The following is a 17157-nucleotide window of genomic DNA, read 5'->3' as shown; positions in this document are numbered from 1 at the left end:
TATATATATATATATATATATATATATATATATACATTCTCTCTAGTGAGTCAAGGCTACTCTCTTGAGCATAATATGGTTGTTTGTCCCTGATTGATTTGTCTTATCTAAATTACATTTTGGTAATTGCCAACAAGATAGATGTGAATGAGCAAATATTTTTCTGTGGTCCTGATAACCGCTTCGAACTGCGCTTATTTGATTAGTTAGATATCATATATTTTACAACCTTACCATTTTTCATTTTATATATGACTATCCTTCTGTTTTCCTTTTTTTTTTCTTTTTTTTTACATATGGCTTTTGAGCCAAGAAAAGAACGGGCACTTGCAGACCCTTATCCGTTAACCCACGAAACAATTCCGCGAGGGGTGGCTGTGCTGGTAGTAAAACTTTGAATAAAAACATGTCTAGTTAGAAAAATATTTTCTTTGATACCCCCCCCCCCAATCCTGGGATTTATTCTCGGTATACATAATTATGCAAATGTCTGGATTCACAATAAACAGAAATTCTTTTGATGAATAAGTTGTTATCAGAATCCTGTTCTTTTTTTTCAAAAATTATGGTTACAATTATATTGGCATGGTTTTACGCTCTACTTACAGTTCCTTACTACGAACTGTTCAATGTGACTTCTATTGTCAATTATCTCCTGATGAACAATAAAAGAACTATTCTTAGATAAATCTGCTCTTTTTCAGTAGATCCTTGCATTTTATATTATTTCATATTTTAGACCTCAGCTTGTATGAAAAGCGGAGCATATAAAATAGTGAGACAAATAGACCTCGTTTTACACATATTCCGCGGCATATGTAAATTTTACATGCGTTATAGGACCTAAAGGGTGAAACTCCATCAAGGGCTGGACATACGTAGCTTTTTTAGCGCCAACTTACCAAATCAGCGCTAAATTGAAAGGAAAACGGCAGCGACTTGAGGTTGAAAATTTTTCTTGTTTTCGGAGCCGATTTTAAAAAATACGGCACCGACTTTCATCGTGATTATGAAAACAAAGAATTCCTCAATCATTTCCTTCTAATTAACAGGAAAATCAAAAGAACTAAATAACAATAACAACAATTAAATATTTAATAATAAAAGAAATTCGTAATTTAATAACGAAATAATAAAACGTTAGTTAACTTTTGTTAATTGAATAAAATTTAAAAATCAATAGTAAAAGAACGTCATAATAGTAATAATAAAAGAACAAAATAATAAGTTGAGATCAATCCTGCAACTATTGATAAACTGCAGCTGACTATTGTCGTCCATGATGTTTAGTTTTGAAAGTATCGCGCAAAGGGTATTGTTTTCTCACCGCTATCGTTTGACCACTGATCTGCTGAAATCGGTGCTGAAAAAGCCTACGTGTGCCTGGTCCTTTAAGAAAATATTTGAATGATTAGCTTATTCAGGTGATTATTCGACCCCGTCAACTATTAAAAGTTGTTTATTAATTTGAAAGTTAAGTTTTTAAAGTTTTGTCTCCTCGTGGCTATGATCTTCTAATTCAGGTAAAATCTAATAAATAGTCAAAAATAGTCTGGCTTTTTTTCAAATTCTAAACTACAGTTGGAATTATAAATTCACAACATTCGGCCCAACTTCTGATGATTCCATGGTCACAAAAAAAAAAATTCATAGCTGCTGTTAAATGGCTTCAGTTAACGCTTACACCATGGCATTACAGTTATGAACAATTTAATGCAAAAGTAGCCGATAAAAGTAGAAAAAATAGCAAAATAATGCAATATCTTCATTGTCAAATTCCACTAAAGTCTAAAAGGTCAAAAAGAAGTCAATATATTGCAACGAAACTAGATTAGTATAACTTACAAAGTACTCTAGAAAGCTTTTGTATAAAGTCCCCATATCAAAACAAAGCATTCTATTCACAATTGCTCGCTGTTCATGATCCTTTGGGTAAAGTTTGCAGTCTCCTTTGCCATACTTATCTACCAGATACATCAAAATGGCTCGACTGAAAAAAGAAAGATTATGTAAGTTTAACTTAAAAATACGTTATCTATGTTAGTTGTTTTAAGCTATCTACAAACATAGGGCTGAGAGAGGGGTACTCCCATGGTGTATAGTCTCCCTAGAGAACACTGGTCCAATAGAGGGGCCAGAGAACCTTAGGGTCCAACTCCACAACGTAATATGCATCAGAGGTATGGTATAAGAAAACAAGTTAAAAGATGAATCGGAATGGCAAATGTAGTTTGACTAATATTAGACATGTAGATATTCATCACTAAATCATATTAAACTAGACCTACGTTGCCTGAGCAACGCGAAGTGTTGCGGCAACCTTTGTCTGGCTTCACCGAGTAAAGTGTTGCGAGAGCAACCCTTTGGTTTTGTTTCTTTGCTATCGGTTAAACGCTGAAGTTGTCAGCCTATCGAAGCTTTTAAAACGTTATGTTCAAAGAAGAACGAGATCAGTAATCACATGATCAAAGGCTATTCCTCAGCGTTGAAAAAAAAAAACAATAACAAAAGAATATCGAAAGAAGAGACTAAATTGACTTTGTAGCCAGTTGAACTTTATCCTTTTCAATCGTAGACATCGTGACGGATCAAGACTTGGAACAATATCTTATATAATCTAGTTGGTATTATAAAGCTATCCGTAACTTTTCAGGATCAAAATACCATAGATGACACTCTATTAATTATTACGAAACTGCCTGGTTGTTTTACGTTATCGTTTGTACCCGTTGAGTAAACACTTAATTCTAGGTTACAGTGAGTATGGGTAGGCTACACCAACTAGCAAAACAAGCCCCTCTTCACTAAAGATGATTGTAGCCTAACAGACGATTATTACTTTCAAGTCCCCTACATGTCTTACCACTGGAACAAACTCGGTCTTACCATCAAATACACTGGAAACAAATAATAGGTACACCAAATAGCAAAATTTGCAAACCCCTCACTGCCGAAGATGATTATAAGCAAACAGCCGACCTTTCCTTACAAGTCCCCTACATGTCTCACAATTGGTATAGGCTTATTTTTGGTTTCACTGTGTACCCTTCTAGTGGAGTTGTCAACCCCTTGAAAATTTCAAACTAGTTTATCTCGTGAAGGAATTTTTATACCAGAAAATGGATGACATATATTTTGATCAGCTCATCAAGAGCTATCGATTGCCGTCGAAAAGAAAAATTCTGTCTGTCTTATTTCAAAAGTTGATTTTTTTTTGCCGTAGGCCAACTTTTTAATGACACCACTTAGAAAGGAGCAAAGGATAAGCTCCAATTTCTTTAGCAATGACATAACTTTTAAAGTTTAAGAGGTACATCTGATAACATTTCTCTACCTCAATCCCAAGTCCGAAAAAAACAAATGATAAACCCAGCCAAAATCATGGCAGCACTTTCGGACCCGTGGGAAAATGCCGCTTTTTTGCTTCTGTAAATTTTTCTATTTATCACTCAAAGAAGGTACATTGGCTGTGGGGCCGGGTAACTGCCGCATATATTTAACACTTAAAGATTTTAGTCTATATTCAATTTGAAAGTGGTGACTGCCTGCTTGCCTGCTAGAACGGAGCTTTCCACTCGAAAGCAGAAACAAGGTTTGATGAAACGAAAGCTTGGCTGCACAACTTCAGATACTCCTCTCTGACATAGGCTATATAACTCCATTTTACTTCGCTCACCATAGGCTCTGGCTCGTGGACAAGCAAAAACCATCCTTTTTGGCCCCAGGCAAGAGTTCTGCGGAGCTTTTCAAAATGTAATGCCATATTCATCAATCCGGCCTGAGGTCCGCACTTTCCGTAAAAACCGCACAGGTTAGACCCTTATCAGTTTCCAGGAATAAGCCGACATCGGCGGCATAGGAAAAAAAAAACAAAAACCCGGGAACCAGGACAAAACCAGTGTTGCTCTCGCAATACAATGATGTAAATATTTAACAAATATTTATCATATTATAGTAATGTAAATAAGCAAAATATTTGTAACGCTTATTTTCTAGATCACCTTTTGTTTAAGGGACCTACTTTGTCAATACTCGTTTTTAAATGACTAAAATAAAAATTTTGGAACACAGAATCCCCTCATCCTTAGGAGTCAAAACGAGCCTTTGATGTCGGACAGCCAAATACAACTGACCGAAATTGAAAATGTAGTAATCCACACTATAAAAGTAGTTATCTATTTAGAAGTTAGCTCCTGGGAAACTAAGGAAAGCCAACGTCATGTTACACCTCAATAAGTAAATTTTTGAAAAAAAGTATTTTCAGAGTTCCGTTTTTAATGTGTTTAAACAGGGTAAAAGTTTTCGCGGCCTAAAACAAATATTTAAAGGTTAAAGTCCCTCCTTTTTAGTATTACCTCTACCAGCCCCTTTAGCAGCCTGATGAAGAGCAAACCACATCCCATAGTAACTGCAAGTTTGAAAACGCGTTTTGAAAAAAGAAAGAAAAAAAACCATAAACAACTGGCAAGTGACAAAAATGCCGTTTGAATCTGATTCAGAAATGGTAACTATTGTTTAGGTTAATCTAGTAGCGAAAGTTTGTTACAGAAAGAAATTATACGAATTTAGGAAAACAGCATGAATCCCCCTCACTCCAAAACTGCTTATCTTTCGAGGGCCCGCGATTATCTCTTCTTCTTTGTCTCCGATTCAACACAGTCATAGTCTCATTTAGGGTAAAGATTTCAATTGAATTGAGTAAGGCTTAAATTGAATATGCAAATCAAGCTTAAAACGAAAAAAAATATTTTGCTATTGAAGTATAAATGAAAGCCAAAATGATAAAAAATTAAGTAAACAATAAATGCAAACAAATATACAATAGATACTAATATAAATGAATAAATAAATTTTAAAATGAGTGAAACTTAAATTGAATATGTAAATCAAGCTTGAAACGAACAAAAATCACCATAAACAAGAGTTTGTTTATCGCCTCCTTCTCTCACTATAAAAGTTCAACCTACTCCGTCATTGGCACTTTGCTAAAACGAATTATATTACAAATATTTTCTTTTGTCCTTAATATTGAAAATAAACATAAAACTTACAGTAAACTTTTGAACTGATGAGCTTTCAGCAATCAATATCATTATACATCAAATATTCAGTTTAATTTATTAGATTTTTCTAAGATAATAAAGTTTTATATGTTCTTTGGAGTTCACTTTCTAGCTCGTGAATAAAGCTCACAAGCTTAGTCTTTAAGCTTAGAAGGATCATATCTCGACTTTTTTCCTCGCTTCTGTTTTTTGTTTTTTACGTTTTTTCCCAAATGATTTGAGTTCTCCTAAGGCCTAAGAAGCAAAATAACGAAAGTATACTTTCTTATAGAAGTACAAAATCTTAAATTCGTTTAATGTCCTTCATTTTTATAGATCTCTTTATATTTTATATGAGACGGTATTCCGTAAACAATAGTATTTTTTGCTTTACACCAATGATAATATACCCGTTGGAATCTTTGTTTGACAAAATTCCAGATTTTCTAGGGAAACGTTAAGAGGGATGTAAAATTAAATCTACATACCTGTATGCACAATCCCCTATTTTAACAAAAACTCCTGAGACTATTTTAGTTTCATCACCTTGAAACAAAAATCTTTATTTAAGGATTATTGGGTATATTCTTAAAACAGAAAATGAACAAAATTCATTTAAAAAAAGCTTTTCTGCTGGAAGCAAGAGTTAAGATGAAATTTAAAGCGAACAAAAATTATTGCTTCGCAGTTTATGAGACATACATCTGCAATATTGATTCAACTAAACTGACACATAATATTTCCCTAAATCTGCAGATTTCCGAAAAACTAGCCCTTTACTGATAATTGATCTTATTTCAAGTTTTGAGAGAAATAGAATTGCATAAGAGTATGGATTTTATTTTTGTTCACTTTGGGCGTCATTTATTAACTGATAGTAACTTATGCTCTGTTAAGATGGAATCGTTACTCGATTTTATTTCTGATCGTCTTATTTTTAATATGGCTCCTTATTTTTCTCCAAAAAGTACTTCTTTTTGGATTTTTTTTTATTTGTTAAAATCAAAGTGATTACCTTGAAAATTATACATCGGTTTTTCACTGGGGTTCCCAAAACTCTTCGGGACCAACGCGTTAAAATTAGCAAGAAAGGGATGCTTTTAGTGTTCCTCTACAAAGCTTGCGGGTACTGAAATCTCGCCATTTCTCATGGTACGATTAAAATTAGTATAAAAGAATGCAGGTATAAATACAGAGGTGATCCGCACGTTTTTTCATATAGATCCTACGGAATTCTAATACTATAAGTTTTAGAAGTATATACATCGCAAATGGTTTAAAGCTGGACATTATCGAAGTGTTGGCCTTATTATCTACAACTGTAGATATTAAGTGTGTATTAAGCGTTTCCATATTGTTAGTCTTTTTCTTTGACTTGAATCTATTTGCTGAGCCACGTGGCTTTCCAAATCTAAATGGTTTTAAGGATTGTGTAATCGCACCCTGCAGATGATAAATTCGAATATTTTTCCCCACGGCAGCGCACTAATAAATATAAAAATGGCAATCGTTATTAATCCAAACGTTTATTTATTCAAGAAATTAGTTAAACTCAAAGTCAAATTTGCTATCACAGAAAAATTTTCATATTTTTTCAAATAGTGACAACGCAGAAAAGATTAAATTGCTAATTTTTGCCTGTTACTAACCCCTAATACTACTGGCCAATTAATGCAGCACCAAGCCAACTGAGGTCAACCCAACTGTGTAAGCTCCTCCTTGACCCCGTTCTTTTCAAAGCATTGCTTTTTACCCCCCCCTCTTCTACCCATCCCTCCACCCTCATTTATTCCGGGCCTAGCCGAGTCGATCTTCTTAAAATTAATTTTTAAAACTAATCTTGCGCCCTGAACTGTTAAAATCTCCAACAGTTCCTTCCCTTCGCTAAAATTTTCATCAAGGGCATTCAAATGGTTTACATTTTCTACTCCATCAATTGATTAGAAAGCTTAGGAACTGCATCGCTGTTACATAGAACAGACTGAAAGTAACTAATAGCTTACATCTTTAACTACGAAATGCGTGAATGAAAACGAAACAGCTTCGAAGTTCTTTGTAGCAGACTAAAACAGTCTGAAATCCAGACAGCATCCATTATTGGCTTTAAAAAAGAACAATACTATCACATAAAGTTTCTGAAAGTACTGTTAAACAATTTATGCCGATCCTTTTAAGCTGCTATGAAAAATAATTGTCGAAACAAAAAAGCAAATATTACAATTCCAGTGCAAAACAAACTGAATTTTTTCTATTCGTGTTTAAGATTTATTGGGGTATGTTTAATAGTATTGTAAGTTAGTTTTCAATTTATTTTATAGTTCTATTAAGTAAAACAACCATCAAAATAAAATGATTGTATTCGAAATGCAGTATTCAAAATTCCCCGTCAGAAACAGGAGTGGATAAAAAAAAATGCTTCAACAAAGGAACAAAGCATGTTTTCGGAAAAGATGCGGTAGTTCTGGTAATGAAGCTAAAGCGAAGATGTACTGCCCAAAAGAGTGATAAGCAGCGATTTTCACAGTGTGATAACCCAGACCCAGGCCACTTTAAATGGAAAGGCTTAAAAACGTGCATTAAAAAAAAGTTGTCTGATGAGAAGAAAATGGTTTCTAGGACTGATTCAGGAATAGTAACTGTCATCCCGTAATCTTAACGGGAAAAGTTCAGTGAGAAAACAACATTTTTGGGAGCTTTGAAAAAGAGCTTCAAACCCTTCTAAAACTGTGACAGATCGAAACTGAAAAGTGCACAATTGGAATTGCCATGGTCGAAGACCCAGTAGACGAGAAATACTGTTCCCCACCTTGAACAGCAAGGAAGATCAATTTTGTGCACTGTTGACAACAATTTTTTCCTTTTTTCTTTCTTTTTTTTTTCAATCTATAAGTGCCATATGACACCAAAATAGACCTTACTGGTGTCATTTTTTCGAGTTTAAAATCACTATTCTTGAATATTCTCCTCCAAGACCTCTTAGTAAGTTTTATTAATAGTCAGATTACTATCAGGCTACTACAACGTAGTAGATAGATGTTTAGTGTCCCGATTCACAGTTATTGGTCATACTTACGTGTTTTTTTGGGTTTTTTTTTTACAAATTCTCTTGGTGACGTCATCATAAAATGCCATACACTACCAAAATTAGCACTTTAGGTGCCATTTCAAGAGTCAAAAGGCAGTGAAGCGTTAAAAGGGTACAATTATAATCAATATGATCTAACGCCCTTTCAGTAAGGGTTTTGAGGCCTAAATTTTGAAAATCGGACCTAAAAACAAAGTTGACGTGAATACTGTATTAGCAATTTATTAAACAATCGTTGACTGACTAGCAGGCCACTGTAGCATTGTAGAGAGATTTTTAACGGTTTATTTCATAGCCCTTGATCACATATATGTGCTTTTTGCTAATTTATCTTGACGATTCTATAATGGATTGCGAATGACGTCAAGAATGCAACTTTTTGGTGCCTTTTCTAGAGTTGGGAAGCTGGTAAGCATAAAAAGAATACCATTATAATCTCCACGGTCAAAAACTCCTAATTGTAGGTTTATAACTTCCCCTCTTACAAAATTTCCCCAAAACCCCGTTCGTATTTTACAATTAGAAAATACGTTTAAGAAAACATATAATGAAAAAGATTCAAATTTGAGTTTGCAATACCAAATCTTGCTTTTATTTATATTAAGAGAAAGAATAAATTTCAAAATTTTGAAAAAGAGCTTGAAACACTGATTTTTTTAAACTCTTTTTTTCTCCAGAATTAGGAGGGCCCAAAAACACCGTAAAAAAGCCTATCTGCTCATGGTCTTTATGGCTACACCCATTTCCCTAGAAAAAAATAGTCCTTACTACGCAGCCGTAACGTAGCATATGGCACCAAACATAGAAAAGTGTCGCACCATTTCCAGATCCAGACTGGATGAGTTTGGAAGCATAAACGGTTCACCAATAAAATTTCTATGGCCAAAAATTCTTCACCAGAAACTTAAAATCCCCATCTAACTTCTCCTCCTCCCAATCATCCTTATAAGATAAAATGAAAAGACGGTTTAAAAGAAACTGTTCATTTGAAAAGTATTTTCAATCAAATTCACACCTTATTCAGAAATAATTGTAATGCTTTTTGTGTTTGGCCAAAACGTAAAAGTAAATTATGAAAACATACTTTCGGGAATTTCAAAAAGTAGTGTGAAGCTCTGACCATTTTAACTTTTTCCCAGCACTAGGAAGTCAAAATGCGCAAGAAAGCGAAATTTTCCCAGTTAGGGTTTCCTTCTCCCGCGCTATCATAAGCTTTTCATCTGAGGGCAGGGGGAGGGTACCGCCCCTTCTGAATTAGTAGAATTTTCTTGTTTTAACCTTGCATATGTGTAATAACATGACTTTGATGACCAGTTCTCCTAAAATGTTGAAGCCAAAAAAAAAGCACACTTTCATCTGGGAAGTCCGAAATTCCTTACCGCTTTGTGGCAGAAGTATTGCAATAACAGTAAAAATAATTTCTGTGAAGTTTATTAACAATCCATCTAAACTTCTTTTCACGTCCTTTAGCGTTTTAAATCTTTGTGTAGTTCAAATAGGACAATATCTCGTTAATAATTAATTTTTTTCTGCAACTCCTCGTAGATACCGATGGTAATATTCTTATAGGACTCTTTACGGTTCAAAGTTACCCATTTTTTGTGCGAAGTTTGATAGGCTTTTTTGAAACAGTAGCGTCGTCAATTTTTTCCAATGAAAATACTAAAAAAAGACATTTTTCAATGAAAATACCTCCGAAAAGGTATTTTTCAGAATCTGAGGGGAGGAGTAGGATGCAGCCAACCCTTCGAATTGACGCCACTGCTTCAGACTAAACTTATGTATAGTGCCTTATTTTAGCACAAACTCTCGTTAATTTCTTTACTTTCTTCGCCTAAAATCTTTTTGTAAGATTAATTGTGGATACCTAAACATGAACACAAATTAATTTTTTTCCAAACGAAGTTGTTTTGATGTAGGCTATAGTTGTTTTGAAAGCTTACAACAAACAAAAATTGTTGCTTCGCAGTCTATGCAGCATATATGCGCAAAAATGTTCAAATAAACTAGGCTATTCCTTTATATTTATAGAATTATAAAAAAAGGTGCTGCCCTGAAAATTGAGCTTCATGAGTTCTTTTTTCAAAAATCAAGTTGTGAAAGACTATTTTCATAACATCAGAGAGTTAATTTTACTTAACCGCGTGTGATGTAAGTCGCGACACCAAACGAAATTTTTTACGGCTATTTAAGTTACGCAAACAGTTGTGTCTGAAAAATACGAACAACTGCCAAAATTTATACAAAGAGATTTTCGAGTCACTAAAAGTTAACTTAATATGACATTCAAACTGTCACTTGAGGCTTTTCTTTAATGTCGCGGGTGTATTTTGGGAAGATAGTTTCATCTGTTTCGCACATAATTGGAAGTTCTTTTTGGAGTATTTCCAATTTGCTAATTAAGAAGAGAGAGCGAGAAACAAAAAGAAAGAGAGAGCGAGAAAAAGAAAGAAAGAGAGAGCGCGAAAAAAAACAGAAAGAGAGAGAGGTTTAAATCAAGTTCGTCTTCCCCTATAGATGGGGTTATCCGCATGTACCGTACGCGGCCTTTCTTTTGTATACCTTTAAAATTGCCTATGCAGATGATCCTATCCTTGGGTAATATTTCTTCGTCATTTGGTTAAAATATAGTGTTGTTTTTATATTTTGTTTTTTCTTCACTACTTTGTCGAAATTAAAACCCGTTTTCTCTTTGCTTAATTTTTCGCATTTGTATATGCTGATCTTAAGTTTAATATGGCCATTATTTTTCTTTGAAAAACTTCTGTTTTGGAAAGTTTTTTTAAAGTAATTAAAGAAAAAGCCTTATGTTTAATAGAGAGAAGAAGGGGCTTGTACAAGAATTATCTGGGTGATAGATCATATGAAAACAAGAGGAATGTAAAAAAAAGTGGAGAGAACATTAAAATATGAACGGAGGAGGTGTGAAGTAGAGGCCAAGGATAAAATTGCCGAGGATCTGGAAGATACAGCTAGACGGCATATTATTAAAATATTGTACTCGCATGTTAATAAATTGAGAGGGAGTAGCCAATCCGGACTTGTACCAGTTAAAGATAAAAAAAAACAAGTTTTTTTTTAACTGAAAGTAAGGAGCAACATTAAGACTTAAAAAGAACAGAAATTATTCCGTATAAGAAACGTGCTGTCCCCTCCTCAACACCCAGCTCTTTACGCTAAAGTTTTTATTATTTTAAAAAGTAGAACTGTAACAAAGAGTTATACTTTAGCGTAAAGAGTGGGGCGTTGAGCAAGCGGTCGATTCTGTTGAAAGAAGAGCATTAGCGAAGGTCTTATCCTTGCATGGTATACCAGGCAAATACATTAAATTGATTAGGACTATGTGCGACAATGACACTGCTGTGGTTAAGGTAGGAAATGAGGGTAGCAGCTGGTTCCGTATTAAATCAGGAGTAAAGCAGAATTGTGTTCTATCCCCCTTTATACGGAACATTTTGATGGCAGCAGAGGAAGTTCAATGGGAGAACAGGGGATCAAATGGGAGGAAAAAATGTCTTGGGACTTAGATTATGCTGAAGATTTAATCATCCTAGATGAAAGAATATGCAAAATGAATGAACTTTAAGATGTTTCGTGATTTTAGGGTGCTAGAATAGGTTTGAGAATTAATGTTAAGAAGACTATGCTAAATACGCAGTAGGCCTTATGCTTTTACCGTAAGGGAAACGGGCAGTAGCCAAAATCTTAGTGAAAACTATAGACATCATGAACAGTTTTGGAAAGGGCTAATAAAATTAAGCTGGATTCCCATGATGCTTGGAATAAAACATCGTTAATAAGTTCTTTATGGAAGGGAGAGGGTCAGACCTTGGAGGGAGGGCAAGGGATCAGCTCGCATACTTTTTGGAGTAAAATATCGTAAATAAATTGTTTTGGGGAGGGGGTAGGGCCATGCAGTGAGGGTCAGGAGTCAGATCATATGAATTAGGGATAAAATATCATTAATATTTTGGGGGAAGTGGGTCTGGCCATGGAGGAAGGGTCAGGGACTAGCTTTCATGATTTTTGGAATAAAATATAGCTGATAAGTTTTTTGGGGGTAGGGGGGCATGGAAGGAGGACCAGAGATCAGGCCCCATGCTCTTTGGAATAAAATATCGTTAATAAATTTATTTAGGGGGATGGATAATGTAGGGAAGGCAAGGGTTAAGCTCCCATGATTTATTATTGCAAAAATTTTTCAAAGGGAGGGAAATCGAGCCATGGAGGGCCAGGGGTCAGCTCCCATAAGCTTAGAAACAAAATTTCGCTAATAAGTTTTTTTGGGAAGGGGCACGGGCCTTAAAGGGCTAGGGGTGAATTCCAATAATTTTTGGAATAAAACATCGTTAATAAGTTTTTTTTTGTTGGGGGGGGGAGTTCGGGCCATGCAGGGAGGATCAGTGTTCAGCTTCTTTAAGTTTTGGAATAAAATATCGTTAATAAGTTTTTTGAGTGGGAATTCGAGCCTGGGCTTATCTGATCTTTGACTTGTTTTGAAAACCCTACCATAAAAACCTTATATACACCTAGGGCAAAACTCCTGCTAACGCTGTCAGTACATCAGTTATGAGCGGTGCGGAAAATTTTTTAATCTTAACGAAAATCACACCATCAGATTTAGCATGTGAGAGAACCCTATTGTACAAGTTTCGAGCTCCTATCTAGAAAAATGTGGAATTTTGTATCTTTTGCCAGAAGTCAGATCACGGATGCGTGTTTATTTTATTTTATATTTTTTCTTTTCCCCAGGGGTGATCGTATCCAACCACTGGTCCTAGAATGTTCCGAGAGGGCTCATTCTAATGGAAATGAAAACTTCTTGTGCCCTTTTTAACTGACTAAAAAAATTGGAGGGCACCCAGGCCCCCTCCCACGCTAAATATTTTCTCAATGTCACCGGATCAAAATTCTGAGATAGCCAATTTATTCAGTATAGTCAAAGACCTTTTAACTATGTCTTTGGGGACGACTTACTTCCCCAGAGTCCCCGTGGGAGGGGCTACAAGTTACAAACTTTGACCAGTGCTTACATATAGTAATGTTTATTGGGAAGTGTACAGACGTTTTATGGGGGATTTTTTGTTGGGAGGGGAGGGGATGAGAAGAGGGGGATATGTTGGGGGAACTTTCCATGGAGGTATTTGTCACGGGGGAAGAAAATTTCTATGTACGGAGCGCAGGATTTTCTAGCATTATTTAAAAAAAAACAATGAAAAAATAAAGACGAAGAAGTTTTTTCAACTGAAAGTAAGGAGCAGCATTAAAACTTAAAACGAAAAGAGATTATTACGCATATGAGGGGTTCACTTCCTCCTAATACCTCTTTACACTAAAGTATTTTGAGTAACTTCAACTATTTATTCTACGGGCTTTGTGATTCAGGGGTCATTCTTAAGGAATTGGGACAAAATTTAAACTTTAGTGTAAAGAGCGAGGTACTGACGAGGGGTTGAACCCCCTCATATACGTAATAGAAACATACGAATACAGAAGCTCGTTACGTAGGCTAACTCGTAAATTACGTACATCTTTTACTAATAAAAACGTTCGTAAAAAAATAAAAGTTTTAGTTACCTTTTTAAGTAGCCAAAACATTGAAGGGCAACTAGGCCTCCTCCCCCGCTCCTTTTTCTCAAAATCATTCTATCAAAACTATGAGAAAGCCATTTAGCCAAAAAAAAAAAAAAAATGCAAATTTCGTTTTAGTTATTCATCTGCGGAGAGCCAAAATCAAAACATGCATTAATTCAAAAACGTTCAGAAATTAAATAAAAAAAACAAGTTTTTTAACTGAAAGTAAGGAGCAACATTAAAAATAGAACGAACAGAAATTACTTCGTACATGAAAGGGTTGCTCCCTCCTCAACGCCCCGCTCTTTAGGCTAGAGTGTTTTACTGTTTTAAAAAGTAGAGTTGAGAGAAAGAGTAAAACTTTAGCGTAAAAGCGGGGCGTTGAGGAGGGAGCAGCCCCTTTAATGTACGAAGTAAATTCTGTTCGTTTTAAGTTTTAATGTCGCTCCTTACTTTCAGTTAAAAAACTTGTTTTTTTTTTTTAATTAAAATTAGAAAAAGCCTTTGAACTGAGTTTAGCATTTGGAGAATATATTTTTTGTTTAATGCTGTAAGCCATACAGGGACTGCATATAGAATCGTGCTCTCTATAACGGACAGGTGCAAATTTTTATCGAGCAAGAGGTTTTAGCCCCCAATTACATGTGTTATTAACCCAAAAACGCATTCCCTTCGCTTAACGAGTTTGATTTGACTTCCACTGACGATCCAGAGATCAGACCTTGGGTTAAAATTGTATATATAAAAAAACATGAATTTTGACAGTCAATTGGGATGCAAAACCTACTAAAATATCAAACAGTTCGTGGTAACGAACTGTAGTAAGGAGCGACCCGGCCTAACAAAACCATAAAAAACGGAATTTTGATACCAATAGCTGCATCAAAAGAATCGCATTTTAGTGCTGGTTTTAAATATATAAGTTTCATCAATTTTAGTCTTACCCGTCAAAAGTTACGAGCCTGAGAAAATTTGTGTTATTTTAGAAAATAGGGGGAATCACCCCCTAAACGTCATAGAAACCACACCATCAGATTCAGCGTATCAGAGAACCCTATTGTAGAAGTTTCAAGCTCCTATCTACAAAAATGTGGAATTTTGTATTTTTTGCCAGAAGGCAGATCACGGATGTGTGTTTATTTGTTTGTTGTTTGTTTGTTTTTTTCCCCAGAGGTAATCATATCGACCCAGTGGTCCTAGAATGTTGCGAGAGGGCTCATTCTAACGGAAATGAAAATTTCTAGTGCCCTTTTTAAGTGACCAAAAAAATTGGAGGGCACCTAGGCCCCCTCCCACGCTAATTATTTTCCCAAAGTCAACAGATCAAAATTCTGAGATAGCCATTTTATTCACCGTTGTCGAAAAACCTTATAACTATGTCTTTGGGGACCACTTACTCCCCCACAGTCCCCGTGGGCGGGGCTACAAGTTAAAAAACTTTGACCAGTGCTTACATATATTAATGGTTATTGGAAAGTGTACAGACGTTTTCAGGGGGATTTTTTGGTCGGGGGAGGGGTTGAGAAGAGGGGGATATGTTAGGGGAACTTTCTATTGAGGAATTTGTCATGGGGGAAGAAAATTTCCATGAAGGGAGCGAAGGATTTTCTAGCATTATTAAAAAAAAACAATGAAAAAATAAATATGAAAAAGTTTTTTCAACTGGAAGTAAGGAGCAGCACTAAAAGTTAAAACGAACAAAAATTGTTACGCCTATGAGGGGCTCACCTCCTCTTAATACTTCGCTCTTACGCTAAAGTATTTTTAGTAATTTCAACTATTTATTCTACGGCTTTTGTGATTCAGGGGTCATTCTTTTTGAATTGGGACACAATTTAAGCTTTAGTGTAAAGAGCGAGGTACTGAAGAGGGGGTCAACCCCCTCATATATGTAACAAAAACATGAGAATACAAAAGTTTGTTACGTAAGCTAATTTATAAGTTACGTATATCTTTTACTAATAAAACATTGGTAAAAAATTAAGAGTTCTAGTTGCGTTTTTAAGTAACCAAAAAATCGGAGGGCAACTAGACTTCCTCCCCCACTCCTTTTTTCTCAAAATCATTCGATCAAAACTATGAGAAAGCCATTTAGCCAAAAAAAAAAAAAAAAAAAAATGCAAATTTCGTTTTAATTATTCCTCTGCGTAGAGCCAAAATCAAACCATGCATTGATTCAAAAACGTTCAGAAATTAAATAAAAAAAAGCCCAAATTTTTTTAACTGAAAGTAAGGAGCGACATTAAAACTTAAAACGAACAGAAATTACTTCGTATATGAAAGGGACTGCTTCCTCATCAACGTCCCGCTCTTTACGATAAAGTTTTTTACTGTTTTAAAAAGTAAAGTTGAGAGAAAGAGTCAAACTGAGAAAAAGTTTTTTGCTGTTTTAAAAAGTAGAGTTGAGAGAAAGAGTCAAACTTTAGCGTAAAGAGCGGGGCGTTGATGAGGAAGCAGCCCCTTTCATATACAAAGTAATTTCTGTTCGTTTTAAGTTTTAATGTCGCTCCTTACTTTCAGTTAAAAAAACGTGTTTTTTTTATATTTAATTTCTATACTAAAGCGATATTGTGGTATGAAGAATGAAGTGATAAATATGAGTGATAAATTTTAACACATGTTAAATACACGTATAGGGATTCTTAAACTCAGAAAATAAGGCCCTTTTTCCATATTTTCACTACATCTTTCATACTATCCCCTGGAGTTGGAAATACTTCCGAGACATAATTAGAGCATGATGGATGGGTAAGCAATAATGCTTATAATGAACGGTTATTCTCAATAATTCCTAATAAAACGCATAGCCAATAACAGTTCTATGGTACCATTGGCATCAAATAACTTGCCTAACATACAGCTTATCCCTACTGACAGGTTCGTATAAAAGGAGGGACGAAGTTTCGGTTGAGGGTGGGGGTTTATAGGTATGACCACCCCACAAACCGCTAATACATTTCCAAGCCATAACTTTGTTTAAAAAATTCATGAAAAAAACCTTAGCCTACTCAACAAATTCATTTTGTTAGACCTTTCCCTCAGAACAAAAATCCTAGCTACAGCCCTGTCTGCTGGCGAGTAATTATTGCTTGTTATGCATAATTTATCCGAAGTGATAAATTTAAGTTTCTATTTGGCTAACAAAACAAAAAACAAGAAAAAAAACGATTTAAAATGTCAGCAAAACAATGCTCTTAAGAACATCCAATGAATCAAGGCCAGAGCATATAACATTCATGATCAGTTATGATTCACTACCTACTTTCAGCCAGATATGGAGCGTTGATTTGAAATATAACAGCAGTTTCTAGCAGTTGTCAAATCTGTGACAGCTCATGACAGATTTAACGATTTACGATGGATCATTTAGTTTTTCAAACAAGCTACCAATGAAAAATGAGTTTTACTTTTACACTCCATTAAATAATTTAAAACAGGAGGGCTTTATTTTCTTTT

At 35.0% G+C, this 17157-nt stretch overlaps 1 protein-coding gene across 3 annotated transcripts in view; it reads right to left on the bottom strand.

Annotated features, from left to right (window-relative positions):
* LOC136032066 (glutathione S-transferase 1-1-like) overlaps positions 1 to 17157 on the bottom strand; it is a 78816-nt gene that overhangs the window by 32619 nt on the left and 29040 nt on the right. For all 3 annotated transcript variants that reach the window (XM_065712186.1, XM_065712185.1, XM_065712187.1), the window contains exon 4: positions 1846 to 1990. In XM_065712186.1, coding sequence (XP_065568258.1) covers positions 1846 to 1990 — 145 coding nt within the window. The remainder of the gene's footprint in view (positions 1 to 1845; positions 1991 to 17157) is intronic.

Source organism: Artemia franciscana, chromosome 10 (genome assembly GCF_032884065.1).
Source record: "Artemia franciscana chromosome 10, ASM3288406v1, whole genome shotgun sequence".
In the NCBI taxonomy this organism is placed as follows: Eukaryota; Metazoa; Arthropoda; class Branchiopoda; order Anostraca; family Artemiidae; genus Artemia; species Artemia franciscana.
This window is presented reverse-complemented; position numbering and strand designations above follow the sequence as displayed.